Below are 21386 nucleotides of genomic sequence, written 5' to 3'. Positions count from 1 at the left end.
GACGAGGGCTGGTGCAGTGCAGCTGCCCCTGACCCTGCCTGGCATCGGGACACGGGACACGGGAGGAGTGTGCAGCGCCACCCGCGGGCCTGTGGGCTTCTCTGCAGGAAGAGGCAAACGAATAACCTGCCTGAGGCCAGAGGGGGCAGGAGGCTTGTTCCAGGTCACACAGCAGTGAGCCCCGCCAAACATGTCTCCTGACAGCCAGCGCCCTGTGGGCAGGACAGGGGCACCCAGGTTGGCCCCGGCCACACTGTGTCTGAACAAGGGCCCGTGCAGGGCGTTCTAAGGACGGGGTCCCCGGGGCAGGAGAACTTGGGAAAGGGCCCCTGGAGGAGGCGTGGCCCCCAAGCCCGGATGACGGGCTGGCTCTGAGCGGGACGAAGTGGAACAGCCTGAGCCAAGGTGCCACAGAGGCTGGACTTGTTTGGGACCAGGCCTGAGTCCCAGCTCATCATCCCGTAGCCGGGTGTCCCGGGGACAGCCTTCCTTTCTCTTGAGCCTCAGCTTCCCCGCCATCACATGGGGATCCCGTGCGGTGGGAACGTGCTTGCGGCATGTGGTGTGACGACTGTGCCTGGGAACTGTGAGGGGCGGCGATGGGGAGCCCCATCTGGAGGCCCCCTCGCCGTCGGCCCTTCACCACCCCCCGCCTTTTGTGCAAGGTCATTTCATGCTGCTCAGATTAAATCCTTCTCGTCACCGATATCCCAAGGGCCCCCCACACCTGTGGCGAAGGCTTGAAGGCTCCTTCCGGAGGACCACTGGGCTCCCGCCCACACCGGCCCCTGGCCCACTGTTCATAGAGAGTTAGAAGACACCCTCTCATCTAGTCCCCGTGACGCTCCCCAAGGTCCTGGTGTCACTTTCACGGGGCAGACAAAATGACCGAAGGTCGGCAAGAAGGACCTGCCTGTGTCCACGGCGGGTGGCAGGCCCTCCCGGCCCCGGACACCATCCTCCATCCACTCCCGAGTGCTTTGCAGCCCGACCCTGGGACTGAGCCGCCAGGCCTCCAGGCCTTCCGGGAGGTGGCGGGGGGGACGGCGGGAGCCGCATCAGGCCAGCCTCCCAAGCCCTCCCCACCCCCCGCAGTTTCTGAATCCACCCCCTTCTGCCCTCCAGGCCACTCACAACCCTCGCACCAGCCTCCCCCAGGCCTCGTGAGGCCTCCACATTCTCGCTCCAGCCCCTCTGCCCCCGACACTGACCATCCTGGGATCTCGCTGGCTCCAGAGCCTGCACGGGCTCCCTAGTGACCAAGAGATGTACCCTGAACCCAGGCAGCTGTTGAGAAAGCGGGCAGCCCTCACCATCACGAGGCGGGGCGGGCGGGAGCACCACTGGAAGGAAGCTGTGCCCAGGGCCCAAGCCCCGCCTCCCGGGGGTGGGGGGGATGCGCCCTCCCCATGAGCAGTGCCTCAGTGACCCCAGGGATTTGCTTTTATCTCCTTGCAGAGTCTGCCACCACAGGCCCCTCCCTGCGGCGGATCAGTAATCAGACAGGAGAATAAAGCCCCAGCAGGGTGAGGAGGGAGGCGGAGGCTGCCCTGCCCCCTGGCGAGGCCCCCACTTCAGGAGTTCTGGTGGGGGGCAAGAAGCTGGGGCTGTCTCTGGGCTCCGGGATGCCAGAAGGAATTGTCTGGGGCACAGGGGGCCACTCCCACTCCCGTGCCCGGCTCCCACCGTTGGTAAACCTCCTGGGATTCAGGTAGAGGGAGACACCTAGAGAGCCAAGGACGGGGCCCTTTGGGGACCCCGGAGAGCTGTCTGCCCTCCCCAGCCGAGCCATGCGGAACCTCCAGGAGCCCAGAGTTCTGGCGGGGGCAGCCACTTCCCACCATACTGATGGGGCGACTGGGACTCAGAGTGGAGGCTGCTGGGAGGTGACGCAGGAGGAGAGAGCAGGCTGCTGTGCTGGCTGAGCATGTACACAGACGGGGGGTCCGTCCTCACCACCCGCTCCAAGGGATGGCTAATGCCACCTGTCTCTGAGGCTCGGAGGGGTTAAGTGATGCCCCCAAGGCCACAGAGTGGGCAGTGGCAGAGCAGAGACTCGAACCCTGGGCTCTGGCGGACCTGCTGAGAATACAGCGGCCTGTCCTTGGGTGCTTGGAATGATAAGATTGCTTTGCCGGAAACTTCCCTGAACAGAGGGGGACAGTCGGCCAAGAGGCTGGACTCTCTTCCTGCGCAGTTCTGCTGGCCAGGGAGCGGGTGGGTCACACGGTCCAAGGCAGGAAGAGGCAACGCACAGACCTCGGTGGTGTGGGGCCAGCGCCTCCGGGGCGCCTCTTCCCAGGCAGTGCCAGCACTGACACTGAACCCGCCCCAGGAAGGATGGACAGGCTCCCCACCCCCTTCTACAGAGGAGGAAACCCAGCCTCAGAGGGGGAGCAATCCCCGCTGGCTCCACCTCTGCAAGGGCCAGAGCCAAGCGCAGCATCTGGGCGGCGTGAGGGCAGCGCCTCCGCTGGCAGTTGTGGGTGCAGCGAGCTCCTGCTATAAATACGATGCTGACACCCGGTAACCTTAGCCTGCGGGATCCCTGGCCCAGGCCCCGGGGCCCCAAATCCTGGAGCCGACCGCCTGCCCCTGTTCTCCTGCTCAGGGATTTTCCTAACACCCTAACAAGGTACCACATTTTTGTTACAGGCTCCGCATTATTGGGAGCGATATTGAGCCAGCATTTCCGAAATGGGGAGCTCTGAGGGCCAAACAGGCCTGTGAGAGCGCCAGCCCCCTCAGGTGAGCAGGGTGGGAGACCCCAGGAGGGACACCAGTCTCGGTTCTGCACAAACAGGGTCTGCAGCGCTGGATTCGAACCCCAGCTCTCCCATTTACCAGCCAGGCAGCCTTGGGCAACCTGTTTGCCCCTCTGAACTTCAGTTCCCTTAGCAACACAGTGCGGTTCGTGCCACCCCCCGCAAGGGACTGCACAGACAATGTGTCCAAAATGGCCAAGACACAGGACGCAGCAGATAATTTGGTCCCTGCATTTGCTCAGAGGCTCACAGTTCACTGGTTGAATAACAGCTACAATTGCTAACAATAAGCCTGGCATTATTTTAAGAGCATGACATGCTTTCAGTCACTAAATCCTCACTCGAACTCGAGAAGCTAATGCCCCACTCTTGTCCCCATTAACAGATGAAGAAAGTGAGGCACAATGCCCTTGAGCGGTCTGCCCCAGCTCACACAGGTAGCCGGTGGAGAACTGAGAATGCTGCGGCCGTGGACACAGGCCCCGGGCTTGGTTCCCGAAAAGAGGCACCGACACTTCACAGCAGCCTGCTTGGCCCCATCACTTCCGCGGGGCAGGAGCTAGGAAGACCTGAACCTTAGGCGGCTCGCTCTGGGAGGCTCCCCCATAAAAAGCACCCCTGCGCCCGGGTGCTGTCTTCTCTTTTGCCAGCCATGTTCCATCGAAAGCTCAGCACATCACAGACCAAGACCATCACATGGTGTTCTATAGGCAAGCAGCCAAGGCCCAGGCTTGCCCGGGGCGACCCGCCGGCCAAGGCGGGCAGAGCCAGGAGGGTGCCCACAGGCCCCTGAGCCCAGTGACTCCCTTCCAAACAGTGAAGGGGCAATGAAGGCCTTGTCTCCTCCAAGCCTCCCGAGCACACACACACAAGCATGCGCGCACACGCACACATGCTCAGGGCCATTCCACGGCCCCAGTCGGCTAAATATCGTCCCGACCTTCCTGAAATACCCACCTCTGCACGGGTGGCTTTACAAGCTGCTAAAAGCAGGGCTGTGTCCCTGGTGGAGGGAAAGAGCTATTCCGGGTTCATGTCAGGTGTGGACAGAGCAGGCCAGAAAGGGCTGCACCCCCCCACCCCACCCCATACTGGCTCCTTGGCCTTCACAGCCACGGCGGACAATTCCTGGCAGCCAGTGCTGCTGGCGCCTGGCGGGAGAGGGTGAGGCCAGGCCAGCGTTGTTGGTGTCCCCTTCCCACACACACAGTTCCCAGTCTGTCTCGGCCAGGCCCAGGCACCGGGGTTGTCCCTCAGATGCCATTCGGTGGGGGGAGGTGCCCAATCACCAAGACCCACAGCCCAGCCCGGGACCCCCGGGACAGACAGCCCGGCATGCCCACGCACCTCCCCAGCGGTGCCTGACAGAGGAGGCATCCACGGCCACACAGAGGCTTTGGCAGGGCGGCCCAGCTGGAGGGGCCGGACTGGCACACAGGTCCCTGCACCCCGAGACTCCTGCCGGGCCCCCTGAGGGTGCTCCCGGGAAGGCGCCACTGAGCACTCGCTGCACACCGGGCGCTGGCAGCTGCTTCCGCACGTTACCACGTTTGCTCTCGCAGCCGCCTGTGCTTAGGGGCCATTAGCCCTGCCTGCTTTTCCCCTGGGGACACTGGGGCTTAGGGCAGCTGAGCCACCTGCCCAAGGTCACCCAGGTTGGAAGTGAAAGACTTGGGATTTGAGCCTGGCAGCCTGACTCCAGAGTCCTCGATGTGCCCCCAAGATTAAACCGCCGCCTGCACTGGCCGAGGCCGGTTCAGGGGCATGTCCACCTCACAGCTTCGTCTTCAGCTAGAAGGAGCCAGGTGCAGCCAGCCAGGGACCCGAGCAGCGAGTCCCCGCCAGGGGCAGGACAGAGGATATGCAGGCCGACCCCAGCGTCTGCCCCCCCCTCCTCCTAACTCTGTCCCTGGCCGCCTCCAGCCTAGAAGGTCTGGGGGCCCACGGAGGACCTGCCTTGTGTGGGCAAACCAGGGGCTCAGCACTTCCCACGAGCCTCAGGCTCCCCCACTCCAGATAAATATTCACGCACATGTATTGCCTGCAGCTCCAGGGCCCGTGGCCCCCCGAGCTCCCCCAGGCATCCAGCCGAACCTGGGCCACCGCTGCACTGTGGGTCATCTCTGGATGCCCCGGCTGTCAGCGAGAGGGGTTGGTAGCAGACAGAGCTTCCTGCTCCAGCCCCACAAGGAAGGCGGGGTGGGGGGGGGGCAGAAGTGAGCTTTGAAAGTCAAGCTCCCTCCTCCGGAGCAAAAGGCCCCCAGGCACCGGGCTAGGAGAAAGGGGCCCAGCTCCACAGCAGCCGCAGCCTGGGGAGGGGGGCAGTGCTCTCGGGGACCCGTGGCCTGGACTCTGCAACCGGACCTGTAGTGGGTAAATATAGCGCGGCCACTCACCGGCAGAGGGGCCCTCGCCGTCCGACATGGTGCAGGAGAGGAGAGGGCAGCCAGCCACCGGCCTGCAGGGACGCTGGGACCTCCCGCTGTCACCCACCTGGTGGGGCTCGGGGCTGCCGGCACACAGCTGCGGTGTCCAGTCCCCAGGCAGCGTCCCGCCCCGCCGGCCGGCCACCCCCACCCCCATGCTGGGCCGGGCAGATAAGAGCGTGCTCCAGTGCCAGCAGCCCGCGCGATTGGTGGATAAATCTGGGCACTGCCCTCCCTGGCCCGGGCCTCTCCTGGCAGCCTCTGAACGGTGCCTGAGAAACTGGGTGTCCCTGGGTGTTTGCTCAGCCCCCCACACCTCAGCCCCGGCCCGGGGGACCCCAGAACGCCTGCACGCTGTCTCCCTGGGATGGTTCCACCCGGCCAGCGAGGGACATGTATGGGCATTGGACAGAAAGGAGGAGCGATGCCATGCGCTGGGCGTGTGCCCACGTTGGATGGGGCCGTGCCCTCCGCAGCAGCCGCGGCTGTGTCTCCACGTCACAGATGGGGTCAAGCGAGGCCCCCCCCCCAGGCCACCTGGCCCATGAGTGGTGGGACTGAAGGAGGAAGCCAGTGTTGGTGCCGATGGGTCCCTGAGCCTCAGGAGAGTGAGGGGTGGCAGGAAACTCCAGGACGATGGGCAGCAATCCCGTCGGCACTGAGGGACCTGCCCCAAGACCTGGGGAGTGAAGGCAGGAGGGGCCGGGCCACCGTGTTTCCCAAGGGACTCCCTCCTGGACACAGGGTGCCACGTCGCGCCGGCTGTCAGAGAGAACAGCTGAGAGGTTCAGTCCCTCCGAGGGGCTTCCAGGCCTCCTGGCCTTTGCCGGTGCTGTTCCCTTGGCCGGGAGTCCCCTGTCCTCCCCCGCCTCCTTCGCTGGGAAGCCTTGTGTGATTGTCCCTGAAGGTAGCTCAGGGCCCCGCACTCCGCCTACTCTTGCCTTGCTGTGGTCAGTGCCTGGTCCTGGCTGTGTTCACCTCTTGGTTGGCTCTTGCTGTTGTGTTTGGTACTGAGCTCACTGTCACTGGAGGTATGTAAACAGGACAGACAGCCACAGGGTGAGGACACAGTGGAGGGAGTGCAAGCATCAGGTGGGGTTGGATTAAATGGCTCTAGGTTCCCTCTCAGGCAACCAATTTGTCCTGGTTTCCTGGGCCGTCCCCTGTTTGGTCCTGTAAGTCCGGTATGCGTCTTAGGAACCCTCAGTTCCGGGCACACCAAGATTGTGGGTCATCCTGGGTCCCTTCTGACATTATTTTAAGTGAAAAAAAAAGAAACTAAAAGGCAAAGCCAGACTGGAACTGTCTCTGGAACCCTAGAACCCTACACAGCCCACCCCAGAAATCCCGCCTCCCTCCTCACCACCTGGGCGGCTTCCAGGACCCCTCCCGGGCAGGAGTGAGGGGAAGGAAAGGAGGAGGAGGAGCTCTGGCCTTCTCACCTGCAAAGAGGGGAGGAGTCTCCCTGCAGGTTTCGAGGATTAACTGAGCTGATGCTGCAGCAGCCTCTGCAGGTGGGACCAGGAAGGGGCACCCTGGCGCCCCCCCAGCCCCGCCCAGCCCTCCACTCTCCCAGGAGCTGCAGCAGGTGCAGGCAGGTGGGGCAGCCCCGCCTTGCTGGTGGCCTATGGGCAGGTGGCAGGCCCTCTCTGTGCCTGTTTCCACACTGATAGAGCTGTACGAGCACCCCTGTGTGGCCGGCCCTGGGCCGGGCCCCGGCCGGGGGAGCCCACAGAGTCCTGCTCTCGGGCCTGCGGCCAGTCCTGGGTGTTGCTCTGGGCTCTCTGGCACAGGTGGAGGCACAGAATGCCACGTGAGCTGCCGGACCAGGGCGAGAAGAACGCGGTCAGAGGGGCCCGGCGGGGCGCACCTCCGGGGGTCCTCCTCCGTCTCTCACCCGGGGAGAGGGGGGCGGCCCCTCTGGGGCTGAGGCGAGGATGAGCGGCAGGGCCCAGATGCCTTGGGGGGCATCCCACCTCCCACCCCACGGTGCGGCGTCCGTCTGTCTGCCCGAGTCCCTCCCAAACAGGCCCAGCGTCCCCGCGGCTGGAGCCGGCTTCCTGCGCTTGGGCTGCTTCCCCTTCCTGCCTCTGGCCCCAAGTCCCTTCCTGTTTTCTTTATCAGGGAACATGTGTTGGGGAAAAAACAACTCCTTTGCTCTTGAGGTCACTGCAGCAGCTAGAGGCCGCTGTGCGGGTGTGCAAACATGTGTGTGCCAGCGAACACATGTGTGGCCAATGTGTGCACATGTGTGCACAGGGTGGGTGGGTGTACAGAAGTGTGTGTGCACGCAAGAATGTGTAGGTGTGCGCACACATGATTGTGGGTCTCAGTTTGGCAAACGAGCATGTGTGTGGCAGTGTGTGAGTGTGCACTTGTGTGCACAGTGTACGGAGATGCATGTGTGCCCATCCCGTGGGCACGTGTATATGCATGCATAGGCAAGCATGTATGCACCTAGGGGCGTGTGTGCTTCCATGTGAGCATGTGTGCAGGGGCAGGCATGTGCATGTGGGGACATGTGTGTGCATGTGGTGGGCACACACGCACATGGACCCTCCAGCCCCCGCCGCTCATCCTTGACTCTGCTGCCAGCCCTTGGTGTCCCTGCTGTGGGCACTGAGAGGGGGCATGTCGGATGCCACCCTCACGACTGCGGGCAGGGCAGCGGGCAGCCTGCAGGGCTCACAGACCCCTGGGGTCCGCGGGGGAAAGGCCGGGCAATGGCAGGGGTGACAGGTGCCGTGCAGGCAGGCACCCGGCGGGGAGCCGGGAGCCCAGGCAGGACCAGGGTTGGGCGCAGACGGAGGAGAAGGGCCTCCGAGGGACAGTGGCGGGAGGTGCGCTGGGAGGGTAGGCCGCTCATGGGGCCTCGGAGGTCGGCAGGAGTTGGGGCTCCGGAGGAGCAGAGCGCACACTTACTAAACATCAGGGGACCAGACCCTCCCTGGGTCGCAGGGGTCTGGGGGAGGCTGCTGTCCCACTTCCCAGGGGAAGGTGACCGTGGACCTGCAGGGCCCGCTCACCCACACTCCCGTCCCTGAGTTCCCACGCTGCTCAGCCAGCAAGCCAGCACCAGTCTGGGCGGAAAGGTCCGGGGAGGGATGGGGGAGGGTCAGGGCCAGCCCGATCAGAGGTGGGAAGGGCGTCGGAGCTCAGTGGGGTCCGGGAGGAGGCCCCACGCCTGGCCGCCGGTGGCTGCTCACCCCACACTTACGCTGACCCCAGCTGGGCCTCAGGAGTCCCACACCCTCACCCCAGGGGACACCCAGTGCAGCCAAATGGGCTCTCAGCCTCTCTCCTGGCTAGTGACCCCCTGCTGGGGACTCCCTCTGCCTGGAACTTTGGTACCCCTTGTAAATAGAGCAGGACAGTCTCAAACAGGGAGCCCCCCGCCCCCCGCCGGGACCTCGCGGCCATGACTTGAAGAAGGGCCGTGATGTCTGCATTGAAGGACCCATGTGCCCTGGGTGTGTGGCCTTGGGCAGGCTACCTGACCTCGCTGGACGTGGGAGGCAGGGCTGGGCACCCCTGGGCCTTGGAATCCTTCCCAGGTCCTTCCGCCGCCTTGGGTTAAAACTGCCACCTCCTTACAGCTCAGCTCTGAGCGGACACACGTCCGGGTACACACACCCCAAAACATCATACTGGAGACAGATCCACAGAGGTGGGAGACCACAGAAACTCAGAGGCATGGAGGACATGAGGGGACACTTACACGTGGGGCTCACACCCAGATGGGCTCACACAGGACGCTCACACATGGCTCACATACGCAAGCTCACATGCACACATGCACAGAGGGCCCACACACAGGCACAAGCTCACGAACACACACTTGGGCTCCCACACACACCCCGGCGCTGCTCTGGGAGCTGGCTTCCCACAGCCAGGGTCCCGTCCAGCCCAGGCACCTGAGCTGCTGGCCGCCTGGGTGGGCTTGGGGAGCCTCCCATCCGCAGGCTCCCAGCCAGCAGAGGCCCAAGAGGCCCGCCCAGCTGCACGGAGCGCCCCCGGGGTGTGCAGGCGTGGGCAGCACCTGGGTTCCTTGGGGCACTCCCTCCCTTCCGGGCCCCAAGGAACCCAGGGGCCCAAGAGCTGCGGTCATCCGATGTGTGAGGGGTGGGGGGGACCCAGGGGACATGGGGGTGACCCCGAAGGGCAGGATCCTCCTCAGACTCCTGGGCTCGCAGCCGAGGGAGGCCTCCGAGGGGCGGCGAGGCCCCACCTGCTGGGCCTCATCCCCAGAAAGGGGGCCCCGGTTACAGAGCAGCTGGGCCTGGGGTGGCCCCGCAGCAGGCGCACAGCCCAGCGCCATCGTGACTGGCACCACGGACCCTCCCTGCCCAGGCTCCATGGCCACCCGGAAGGCTCGGACGAGGGCCCTCCCCGGGCGGGGCAGAGGATCTCCGCGGCAGGTGCCGTCAGCGTCCCTCCTTCCCCCCCAAAAGCTGAACCGGCAGAGGAGCCGGGCCGGAGCGGAAGAAGGAGGGGGACGGGCCCTCGCCCCTCACCGCCCGGCACTGACTCCGGGGCCCTCTGCGGCCCACCTGGGGGGCCAGGCTCCCTCGGGGAAGGTCCCAGCGCCCCACCCCTGCCTGGCCGCCCAGCCCGGAGGCCCCTGGGCAGCCCCCTGGGCTGGCCTGGGCGCAGGGCTCCACAGGGTGGGGGCGGCTCAGGCCTCCCAGGTGCCCATCCTTGGACTGCCCCCTCGGGAATGGGCAGACTTGCCCCTGGCCACCCAGGCTGCCTCCCTCTGGGGGTCCGACTGGCAGCAGGGGCTGCCTAAGGTAGACAATGGCAGCAGGGTGACCCCGATTTTCTCAAGGGAGAGGGACGTGCAGGGGAGGCCGTGTTCCGGGCCAGGAAGGGGCCCTGGCTCCATCAGACCCACCCTATCCCTGATGCAGAGGAGTGATCCGCCTGCCAGAAATACCCCCAGCATCTGCCCCCTCCCTGGGCTGGGGCTATTTTGGGAGGTCCAGGCGGAGATGCCGGAGGCTGTCTGGAGCCCAGGGGCGAGGTCTGGGCAGATGTGAGGATTTAGGCGTCACCCACCCCGGGGGCGTTGAGACAATCGTTTGGGCTGCACCCTCCTCAGGAAGTCTGCTGGGGACACAGGATCCTCGCCCAGAGGGAAGCAAGCGCCCACACACGTGGGGTGAAACACCGGGAAACCCCCTGGCCTGAGGCCCCCTCGTCTGCCCGAGGTCCCCTCCAGGCAGCCATGCTCTCGCATAATCACCAGGACCCCAACACCGCACGCCTGTATTTGTGGGGGGCCCCCTGGGCGGGATCCACCTGATTTTGACCAGTGAAAAGGATACCATGCCCACTGGGCTAAGACAACCAGACAGGGCCGAACGCCATCCAGAACCTTCCCAGGTGGGCAGCGAACTGTGATCCTCTCCCACCCACGCTGGCTGTCCCTGAAGGCCCGCAGGTGCCCCAGGCCGCTCCAGAGCCAGCTTCCTGTCCCAGCACCCAGAGCGAAGACAGAGAACCTCGCACCAACCAGGCTGGCCCAACCTCCTCCTCTGGGCCCACGCAGGCCTTGCCCCCAGCCCCACAAGCCACCCACAGGGTCCCTGTCCCCAGCCTCCAGGCCGCTGGGCCAGAGGGCAGGGGAGGTGGCTTCCACTCTTAGCAAAGAGCATCTTAGGCGTTAGAGCAGCTCAGCGCTGCGAATCACGGAGCATCCCAGCCCTCCCAGGACGCAGGAAGCTGCCCCTTCCCGACAGCCTCCGCGCCAGACCCAGGTCCACCACCAGGAGCGGTGAGGGCGAAGAGACGAGGGCATCACCGCAGCCCTGGCTTCTGGACAGTGGTCCGCTGTCCCCACCGGCCGCCTGACCCTCTGCGCCTCGGGGGGTCCCATTTGTGAAAACAGGGACAGAGATGCCTGCTCCCCACCCCCACCCCAGCTGTCAGTGGATGTCCCAGACCACCGCGCCTGGACCAGATGAGGTGTGGACCCTCTTGCCCTGACCCCTCTCCAGGAGGCTGAGCTTGGGTCACCTCGGGCCCCTCCCTGGACTCTCAGTGGGTGGGGAGCGGGCTCTGCCCATTCTGCCAGCAGCGGAGCGCGCTAACCGGCGCTCTGCTCCGCGGCGCCATCGTGTGGCCATCCTGGGAACTGAACAGCCTGCCCCCCGACCCGCCATGAATTCTTCCGGGGAGGTGACCGAGGGGACCGTCATAGACACCACGGCTGGCTCTGCAGTACTGAAGGTGACAGGCTCTATGCTAAGCACATAGGATGTCCTTAATTCTCCCACCAACCCTAGGATGTGGGTTCTTTTATTTGTCCTCCCTTATAGATGGGGAAACTGAGGCTTAAGCCTTAGTGGTAGGCGGGGTAGGATTTGGCCCCAGCAGGCTTGGCTGCAGGGCCTTGGCCTTTGTCCCATCCACCCTGCCTGGCCCCGGGTGTTGGCACATTGGGGTCTCCTGGGGGGCTTAAAAAGAAAACTTTCCAGGCCTTGCCCCGGAGGCTGATCCAGCCAGCCCAGATGACTCGGCTGCGCAGCCAGGTCTGAGAACCACCTGCCTGCTCACAAAAATCCCCTTTTTTGGAAACGGAGAGGGTGGGGAGAAGCTTGGTAAGGGCTGGCTGTGTGCCAGGGTGCATCCTAGAGGCCAGACTGTCTGCCCAGGGCTCAGGTGCCAGCACTCAGCCTGGGGGGGCCAGCTCCACCCCAGGACAGCGCCCCCGCCCACAGCGAGCGTGTCACTTCCTCCCCAGGCCTCAGTGCCCCGTCTGCCGCAGAGGAAGACCCCTGGGAGCTGCTGTGCAGGACTGTGGCGAGGACGAGGGGCTGGTGTCCAGCAAGGCCGGCCCGAGTCCACGCCCTCCCCGGCGGGCAGGCGGCACCCTGCCAGGGCCCGTACCCCGGGCAGTGGGCGGGGGCCTTTGGTTCTCTTGGTGCAACGAAAGGCTCCCGAGCGCCGAAGGAGAGACTCGGCCGGTCCTTTTCTTTGCAGGGGCCAGCATCACAGGCCCGTGGCCGGACGGAAGCCCCGGGGAGGAAGGGGCCGCTCCCTCGCCCCCCGCCCCCCGTGTGAGGGTTACAGTCCCACCATCAGCGGCCGGCCCCTCACTGGCCTCCAACCAGATCGGAAGGGGCAGCATTGTGCCAGCAGATGACAAGGATGTCAGAGGTGTTAGGCCAGGCCCCCAGGTGCTCGGCTCCACCAACTGCCCCCCGGAGGGGCTCCGGGGCCCAGCCTCCGAGCTACATGGGGAGTCAGAGCGCTTGTTGGAAACACCCCGGACAGCACCGGCCCAGGGCCCAGGCCGTGGCCAGTCCAGCCCTCGAAGTCCGGCCCGTCATCCCCACCTCACTCCTCACCCAGGAGCACCGACAAGGGGACCCCGGGCCCTCCCCATAACCTGGGCGACTTTCTCCCAGGGGACAGTGGCGGGGCCTCTCCGGGGGCAGCTTCCAGAGCTGTGTCGGCCCCTAGAGAGACCAGCCTCAACGTCCCCCCATCTTACAGGGGAGCAAACAGGGCCGAACACCCTGGCCTGGTCTGGCCCATCATTCATGCAGCCAACACATATTTATTGAGCATCGACTCTGTGCCAGGCCCTCGGAGGGCGTGGGGGGCCGCAGAGACGAGTCACACACGGACCCCGCGCCTGAGGCGCTCGCGGCCGGGGCAGGGCGATCGGTCACTTCGAAGGATGCTCACGATACAGTGGTCAGTGTGGTGTTAGAGGTAGCACAGGTGACCAAGGGAGCACAGAGGAGGGGCCCCTGGCCCAGCCGGGGGTAGCAGGGAGGGCTTCCCGGAGGAGGTGACACCTGAAGAGGGCTTCAGGGAGTGAGCAAGTGTTAGGGTGTCTGGCAGAGGGAGTGGCCTGTGCAAAGAGGCGAGGGGAGACTGTGGCACATCCGGGTGGCAGCTGGGAGTTAGGGAGAGGCTGTTCCAGGAAGGGCAGTGGAGTTAGCAGCAGACAGGGGTCTCTGAGGGGCATGAAGCAGGAGGGGGTTGGCAGAGGGCTCTCTGGGAGCCAGCATGGAGGGTGCCCCCAAGGAAGAGGACAGAGGAGCGGAGGGGCAGGACGGTGGCAGTGGGTCGCAGAGGAGGGTGGGCGAGGCCCTTGCCCGAGGAGTCCAGTTCTGCCGCAGGCGCCCTCAGCAGGGCGGGGGCGGGGGCGCGGGCTGCCAGCCCCGGGGCTGCAAGGTGCAGATGACGGGGTCCAGCGGCTTGAGCGTGGCCTGCTCCTGCAGGCCGAACCGCTGCCCGGGCACCAGCCGGAACTCCAGCCTCTGCAGCAGCTTGGCCATGACCACCTTCACCTCCATCTGTGCACGGTGGGCGGGCGGGCAGGGGGGGAGAGCGGGTGGTCAGTGAGCACAAACGCCGTGGCCGCTGGGTCCCCGGCCCCCAGCCCGGGGCAGCCCCTCCTGCAGCCCGGGCCACCTACCTGAGCGAACTGCTGTCCAATGCAGGAGCGGGGTCCCAGCGAGAAGGGGAAGTAGGTGAACCTTGGCCTGCGGTGGGGGAAAAAGGCGTCAGGTGGGGGGGGAAGGTGTCAGGAGGCGGCCGCCCCATGACAGGCCGGGCTGGGGTCTGCTCACACGGAAAACAGCGGCTGCCGCTGCTAAGCTCCAGCTCAGCACCTTCTCACGTACCCCTCTCCCGAGCCTTCCGGAAGGAGCTGTGAGGTGGGGAAAGTGCCCCCACTTCTCAGACGGAGGAACGAGGCTCCGAGAGGCAGAGAGACCCGCCCAAGGCCCTGGAGCACTTGCTCATTCGGGCGGTCGCGTGCCCAGCTCTGTGCAGTCTGGGTCCGGACTCAGGGGTCTGCCCCTGGAGCTTGGCGCCCCCCCCTGCCACCGCCTCGGAGCTTTAACTCTCTCGGGCTTCCCGTTTCTCAGATGGGAACATCAAGGCCAAGAGGTGCAGTCACTTGCCCAAGTCACAGGGCTTCCTGGTATAAGGCACTGGTTGTGAGCATGGGCCCAGGCCCCAGCTCTGCCTCTTGCTGGCTGTGCACCCCTGGGCATGCTACCTAACCTCTCTGAGCTGCAGTCTCCTCCCCCTTTAAAGGGGGCCCAGTGGGGCTCACAACTCCCTCACGTCGATCCGGAAGGCTAGGTGGGCTCCGTGGGCACAGGCAGCTCAGGCCAGAGGCCCCTGGGACCACCCCCTCCCCCAGGCCTCCACTCGTGGACAGCTCAGAGAGAGACTTACTTGGGTGCTTTGGGGCCGAAGCGATCCGGGTTGAAAGTCAGTGGGTCCTCAAAGTATGTGTCCATCCGCCCCATGACGTAGGTGCTGAACTGCCGGGCAGGGGATATGCCTGTCTCTGCTTCCAAGGATGGGTCTCCTCACACCTCCCCCACCTACTGCAGCCACCCAATGGGGTGACTTGGAGCAGAGGAGTCCCCCACCCCCCCGCACCCCTGGCTTTAGCCACCCACCTGTCCGGGCCCGCGTGGAACACCACTGGCCCCTGGAAAGTCTCTTAGAGGAAGAAAGGGGACAGCCAGTGCGCCACTGACTACCAGCTGGCGTGCTACATTGTCCCAGGCTTGCCCCCACCCCACTGTGGAAGAGATACTATTATCCCAATTTTACAGATGAGGACACTGAGGCTCGGAAAGGTTTATGATTCGCCTGAAGTCACTGAGGTTCCAAGTCAGGTCTGCTGCGAGGCCGCCTTTCTCTAGATCCCGAGAGCTGCTGCTGTTTCGAGATTCAGCACCAGGCTTGCTTGGGGGTATGGGGCAGCAGCCCCCGGCCTTTCACCTCCTGATTGGGGTGATGCTCCGCGGCCTGCCCCCAGGGGCCACGCACGCCACCCCATCACTAGGGCGCTGGGTGCCGGCCTTCATGGGGCATCTCCCTGAGCCGCTCTGTCCCCGTCTCCAGGGTCCAGGCAGCCCGGGGGTAGAGAAGCGCCCGGAACTGAGCTCCGCAGAGTGGGGGCGGGGAGGCGTCTCAGCTCAGCTGGGGGCGCTGCTCTGTGCCGGGATTTTGGCCAGACACGGGATGTATATCACCCCACTGACTCTTCTCAATAAGCTGTGACCCAGGTGTCGCCAACCCCATCTTACGAGGACAGCACTAAAGCCTGGGGTCTCAGGGTCTCGCCTGAGAGGGCCCGGCCAGCCGGGAGCAGGGCCGGGCTGGGAGCCCGGGTCTGCCCACTGGCGGCCCAACGGGGCTGCACCCCTGGGTCAAGAGTCAGCCACAGGGCCCTGTCCGGTCAGGGGTGAGGGCGTAGTCTTTAAAGGGGTGGTTGTTAAGGCAGGTGGCACTGGTGCATGGGTGTAAAAAAAAAAAAGACAGATAAATGGAATAAAGAACCCCACACACAGATGAGCCTTTGGTACACACTGGGAGGCGTGGCCGAGCCCTGGGGAAGGGGCACCACGCAAAAGGGACGGCAACCGCGGCGTTCCCCTTCAGGAAAATAGAAACAAAAACGCGTCCCGTCACAGGCTGAATTGTGACTGTATTTGGAGAGGGGGTCTTAATCGAGGCACCTAAGGTAACATGAGGTCACTGGGGTGGGCCCTCACCCAATCTGACTGGTGTCCCTATCGGGAGAGGAGATGAGGGCACAGACACACACACAGAGGCCACGTGAGGACGCAGGGAGAAGGCGGCGCCCGCAGGCCCAGGCGAGAGGCTCCGAGGAAACCAGCCCGGCCACAGCTCGCCCTCGGCCTCCCGGCCTGCTGGGCCCCGAGACAGTGCGCTTCTGCAGTGGAAGCCCCCTAGGCAGGGGTGCTTTGTTAAGGGGGCCCGAGCAGACAAACCCACGTCCCTACCTCCCACCCCATACAAGATCAATTCCAAGTAGGTAAGAATTTAACTTCCAAAGGGAAAACGTAAAAGTGTTAGAAGACAAGGTCAGTGAATATGCTGACTGCATGCGGGGGAAGGTTTTCCTACACAAGACAAAGCAAGAGAACCAACCACTGAAAACCTCTCTGAGACTCAGCGTCCTCAGCTGGAAATGGGTCCCCTGCCTGCCTCGCCCCCTGCAGTCTCACACCGGGCAGCACGAAGGGCAAGGGGACCTCACAGGGCAGCCAGCGCTGAGTGGGGCCGCATACTTCCCTGGCTCCAGAGGAGAGCCCGAACTGGCATCTGCCCTGGGGGCGGGGGGCGAGGGGCAGGCGGGCCCCACTCACTAGGAGCGGGGTGTTGCCGGGGACCCTGACCCCGTCGATCAAGGTCTCCTCTTCCAGTAGGCGAAAGGTGCCCCACGCTGGCGGGTAGAGCCTCAGCGACTCTTTGAGGACCTGCAGGAGCCACATGGGAGGTAGGCAGAGAAGTCAGAGGGTCCCAGGGAACGTGCCCCGGACCCAGCTCTGCTCCCGCTCATGGAGCTGAACATGCTCTCACGTCCAGCACGGGGTCCTGGGCCCATTTGTGTTCAACCCCTCATATGACAGAAGAAGCTGAGGCCCAGAAGAAGGAGGTTTTGCAAAGCCACAGGGGCAGAGCCCGGACCAGGAGCCAGGCCTCCCTCTGAACCAGGGCTCCCCCCGCCCCCCACCGCGCCGCCCCCCGCAAGGCCTCCCGCTGCGCTTAGCCTCCCGGGGAAGGGCTGCTGGGCCTGCAGAGCCCTGGCTGAGCTGGGAAGTGCGGACACAGCCCGCCTCGCTGAGTGGCTGCACGTTGGAGTCACCTGGGCAGCTGTCACCGGCTGCGGCCCAGGCCCACCCACGACTTTGATGTCATTGGTCCAGGGGCAGCGTGGGCCCGGGAGTGTTTTAATCCCCCAGAGGACTCCCCTGAGCAACGAGGTCAGAGAGCCCTGTTCTAATGGGCTGGGGAGGCTGCAGGCCTGGATCGATGAATCACCCACACCTGTCCGGAAGCTTCTGTCCGCCGCACACACACCTGGGACAGGTACTGCAGTCTCCCCAGGTCCTCATAGTCCAGGTGCCTCTTAGAACCGATGACCTCGTCCACCTCGGCCTGCAGCCTATTGGGTCGGACAAAGACAAGTTCACCTCTGAGGACAGACACCCCCACGTGAGTTTCAAGAAGGGCGGGTGGAAGGGAGCGTGCGAGAGGGGCTGGGGCTCCCTGCCTGGGAACCCTGCCCACCCCGTTGTTGAAGACTCCAGGCTCCGCCACGCCCGAGCCAAGGTGCCCAAGCAGGTGGGAACGACATCCCAGGGCCCTTTACAACATCACGCTTTGGGTTCGCTGCGGGGAACCGGCTGCAGGAAATCAGTGCACACAGAACAAGGCTGTGCACACAGACGCCCGTCTCAGCCTGGGCCACAGCCACCGATGGCTGGAGACAGCAGACTAAGCGGCACAGGGACACCAGTGGGGTGGACCTTGCGACATGCCCTGTGAGAACAGCATGCAGCACGGGAGCGGATGGGGACCACCTCACGCCCACCGGGGGGCGCTGTTAGCAACGACAGAAGAGCGCGCACGTACAGCGGGGGCGCCGAGAAGCGAGTCCTGAGCGCCCTCGGCGGGAAAGGGAACGGCGCAGGTGCAAGAGGGCATGGCGGGCTCCTCAGAAAGGAAACGCGGCCTCACCACAGGACTCGCCAGTCCCACCTGCCGGTGCCCACCCAAGAGTCCCGAAAGTGAGGTCTCGGACAAATCTTTGCGCACTCATGCGGGAGCGGCGTTATTCTCAACAGCCAAATGGTGGAAGCCACCTAAGTGTCCACGGGCGGACGGCCAGGCGCGGCCCATCCACAAGGTGGCAGACGGCGCGGTCTCAAGAAGGAAGGGCATTCTGACACCTGCTGCCTTGGGGACAGACCTTGAGGACAGTGTGCACAGTGAAACAAGCCGGTCACCAGAGGACAAACAGCAGCTGACCCCACTCCTGGGGGGCACTTAGAGCAGCTGAGCAGTAGGCAGAAGGTGGGCTGCGTGTCGTCGGGGGTCGGCAGGGGGCAGGGAGTTCGTGTTTAACGTGTTTTCAGTTTGGGTCCTGGGGCCGGGCGGCGGGGTTAGGCCCCTGACACTGAGGCTGCACTTAATGCCCCGGAGCTGTACGGTTAAAATAGTTAAAATGGTGCATTTCATGTTATATATGTAGGTTTGACTGTAATGTTTTTAAAAAGTGGTTTTGGGAAGAGGTTACGATGACGTGGGGTGAAAAGTTAACTGTGAACTGCCCCTGGGTGGGTGGGGCCACCCTGGACGGATTTATTATTATTATTATTTTAACTATTTGGCTCTTTTTCAAGTTTCATAAAGAGCATATTATTATTACATCTCTTTAGAAACCTAATAAACTATTTCATAGTCTCAAGAAGCCATTCACTCCGCCCTTTTATACTGTGAGGACCACTAGTGGCGGGTCCCTGCCCCTCTCCCCAGCGCCCCCCGAACCCCCGCCCCCAACGCCTGGTGGCATTTTTGGAGGGCTGTCACCTTTGGCCCAGTCAATCTGGGCAACCGTGCCTGAGGGAACCTGTTCGTAGGTGAGGACACCAACGGCCCCGCTCAAGGCCACCTCTCCGGGCACGCCCGCCTCGTCCAGCCCGCTGAAGGCCAGCGCTCCCCCCGCACTTCAGTGGGGACCCTGCTCAGGCCTCAGGGGCAGCCCCAGTCGAGCACCCAGTGGACCGTGGGGCGGGAAGAGCCACTGTCCCTGGCCTCTTGGAGCTTCTGGACCCATGACTTGAAGCAAACAGTCCCAGGAGAAAATGCATTGATGAGTTGAGAGGATGCTAGTGGCTGTTTTAGGGGTCTGAGAAGTAGGAGAAGGAGAAGGAGAGGAGGAAGGGGGAGGAGGAGAAAGAAGAGCTGTTGTTCTCTAGGAGAAAGGCAGGGAAAGGAGCTTCCAGAGAAGGAACAGCATGTGCAAAGGCCCTGGGGTGGAGACAAGCAGGACACAGTGCGGACGGCTCAGCCATGGGAGGTGGGAGCAGGTGGCCCTCTAGGAATGTCATCAGACAGACCCTTCACCCACATCAGGGGAAGCCTCCCACCTCCTGCCCCCCCAAGTACCTCGCCAAGATCTCGGGCTGGCGTGACAGCTCCATCACCGTGAATGCCAAGTGGTTGGCAGAGGTCTCGTGGCCTGCAGGAGAGGAGGACAGTGGCAGCGCCACGTGGGATAGAGTGGCTGCGGGCCTGGTGGCAGTTCAGGCCCTCACGGCAGCCCCTGTGGCTGTGCTGGACACACGGATATAAAGGGACGCCTGTGCACCTCCACAGCACCCGACGCCAGCCAGTGTGGTCGGGTCAACGGCATCACCCCTGTGCGTCCAGTTTTCACACTCTGAAAGCCCCTTCCTGCAGCCGTCCTTGCGCCTGGCCTGGCCTGGCCTGGAGGGACGCCTCTCCCCATTTTGCAGGCGAGAAAGCTGAGGCTGAGAGAAGTATGGGTCTCTGAAGTCACACAGCAGGGAGAACAGAGCTGGGACTCAGGTCACGCAGGCATTTGAGCCCAAGGCCGTGTTCTCCCCAAGCTGCGGGTGCCAGCCCCTGAGGCCTGGGGGGAGCACGCCTCCAGGCGCGGGGACGCCAGGTGGCTGCCCCTGCGTGGGCAGGGGACCCTGCAGGAGGGCCGATTCTGAGTTCTGGCAGGACCGGGCCCAGGTGATAGTGAGAGCGCCCAGCTGGCCTGGGAGGGGGTGCTGCCTACATCACAGGGATCTCCTCTACCGGGGCAGGTGGCCTTCCAGGTGGTAGCCGCGGCCTGCCAAGGGGGCCCGGGAGGGTGGGGGGCTGCTTGAGGAGAGAGGAGGGGCTGCACCCTCTGGCAGGCAGTGCTGGGAAGGGAGGCCCGGGCACTCCGGGGAGGGGAGGGGGGGCGTCCGGGCCAGGGCGGCGGCTGCGCCGGGACAGCAGCAGCAGCCAGAAGCCCGTCCTGGCCCTGGCGGGTGGCCGCCCCCTGTGGTTTGGGTTCCTCACAGCCCAGCCCGAGCCCTGTGTCCAGACACCACAGGGGCCCAGGGAGCGCAGGGCAGCTTGCGTCTCTCCTCCCCGCTCCGAGAACCCACCGCCCAGCAAGGTTCCCAACCAATTCAGCTGTCTGTCTGTCTGTCTGTCTGTCTCTCTACCGCCCCCCTCAGACTGTCTCTCTACCGCCCCCCTCAGACTGTGTTCACCTCTGTCTCCCCGAGCCTAAGGTCCATGGACCTGTTCGTTCATTTCATCCAGGCTTCACAGGTACCTGCTGCACTGGGCGCTGGGAATACAGAGGTGAGCGAAACAACACAACCCTCGCTCTCCACGCCTGCCATCTGCCGGCGGAGACGGGCCTCATGGCATCACACCGACACGTGTGCTACCGAAACCATGAGCCGGGCGGGTGGAGGAGCGCTGGGCAGCGTGCTGAGCTTCTAACTGGGGCCTGATGAGTCGGGGCAATCACGGAGGGCTTCCCTGAGGAAGCAGCACCTGGGGGTTCCCTGAAGATCTAGGTGAAGGTAGATGCTCAAGAACTATTTGAGGAGCAAATAAATGAAGCTGCTCTGCACAAATTCTGAGGAAGGGGGTAGCTTGAATTCACATGGCCAAGCTCTCCTGAACCCAGAAAGACAGCATCACAAGTCCCCATGCCTGTCAGCTCCATTCACAGGTCAGGGGCCACCAAGAGGGCCCCCTGGACCTCCCTAAGCGGAGAGAAGAGGCTTCCGCTGCCCTCATCCGGCCCCCCAATTCTGCAGCATAACTCCGCTCAGCCAGCCAGAGAAATCTCTGAGTCACGGTCCCATCAGTTCTGCAAAGCTTTGGGCCCTTGATCACCGACGAAACTACGAACCAGCAATGAAGAAGGTGACAAAGTTGTCCAGCAGAATCTCGTCGTCCTGGGCGCCCTCTTCAGCTGAAAGACAAGGAGCGGCTCAGGCCCCGCAGCAGCGCCTGCGACACCCTCATTCCTGTTCCCTTCCCCACAGCTCGTGAAGACACCCTGACGGGAGGCCTGGCCAGCCGCCCTCGCAGGGAGCCCCCGCACCTTTGAGAATCTGCGTGAGGATGTCGGCAGGGACGTCCTCTCCCCTCTTCAGGGCCTCCCTGCGACGCTGGACCCAGTCCTTGCCCACCTGGCGCAGAAAGCGGACACTTTCCCGGATCTCGCGCAGCTGCTTCCACTTCCCGGGCATGAACTAAAAGAAAGTTCCGGCGCAAGAGGGTCCACTGAGCGCATTCGCCTCCCTCTCCCCTCTCCCCTCTCCCCCCAGCTCGGCAATGGCAATAAAACCACAGCAGCACCAGCAAGCAGGGAGGTAGG

General features: G+C 64.1%; 2 protein-coding genes across 3 annotated transcripts in view; both read right to left on the bottom strand.

The window, feature by feature from the left end:
• Positions 1-5331, bottom strand: part of EML1 (EMAP like 1) — a 138798-nt gene extending 133467 nt beyond the window's left edge. The window contains exon 1 of the mRNA XM_054567714.1: positions 5162-5331. Coding sequence (XP_054423689.1) covers positions 5162-5189 — 28 coding nt within the window. The 5' untranslated portion in view covers positions 5190-5331. The remainder of the gene's footprint in view (positions 1-5161) is intronic.
• A 7438-nt stretch (positions 5332-12769) lies between these two features.
• LOC129066158 (cholesterol 24-hydroxylase) overlaps positions 12770-21386 on the bottom strand; it is a 28638-nt gene continuing 20021 nt past the window's right edge. For both annotated transcript variants that reach the window (XM_054567659.1, XM_054567661.1), the window contains 8 exons: positions 21111-21261; positions 20916-20978; positions 19154-19226; positions 17063-17147; positions 16348-16458; positions 14396-14484; positions 13626-13692; positions 12770-13503 (listed from right to left, as the gene is read on the bottom strand). In XM_054567659.1, the coding sequence (XP_054423634.1) occupies positions 13333-13503; positions 13626-13692; positions 14396-14484; positions 16348-16458; positions 17063-17147; positions 19154-19226; positions 20916-20978; positions 21111-21261 (810 nt within the window). In that variant the 3' untranslated portion in view covers positions 12770-13332. The remainder of the gene's footprint in view (positions 13504-13625; positions 13693-14395; positions 14485-16347; positions 16459-17062; positions 17148-19153; positions 19227-20915; positions 20979-21110; positions 21262-21386) is intronic.

This window comes from Pteronotus mesoamericanus, unplaced genomic scaffold (assembly GCF_021234165.1).
Source record: "Pteronotus mesoamericanus isolate MK-2021 breed Mesoamerican mustached bat unplaced genomic scaffold, CSHL_Meso_final contig_192, whole genome shotgun sequence".
Lineage (NCBI taxonomy): Eukaryota > Metazoa > Chordata > Mammalia > Chiroptera > Mormoopidae > Pteronotus > Pteronotus mesoamericanus.
Note: the sequence above shows the minus strand (reverse complement) of the source record. Positions and strands in the feature narration are given on the sequence as shown.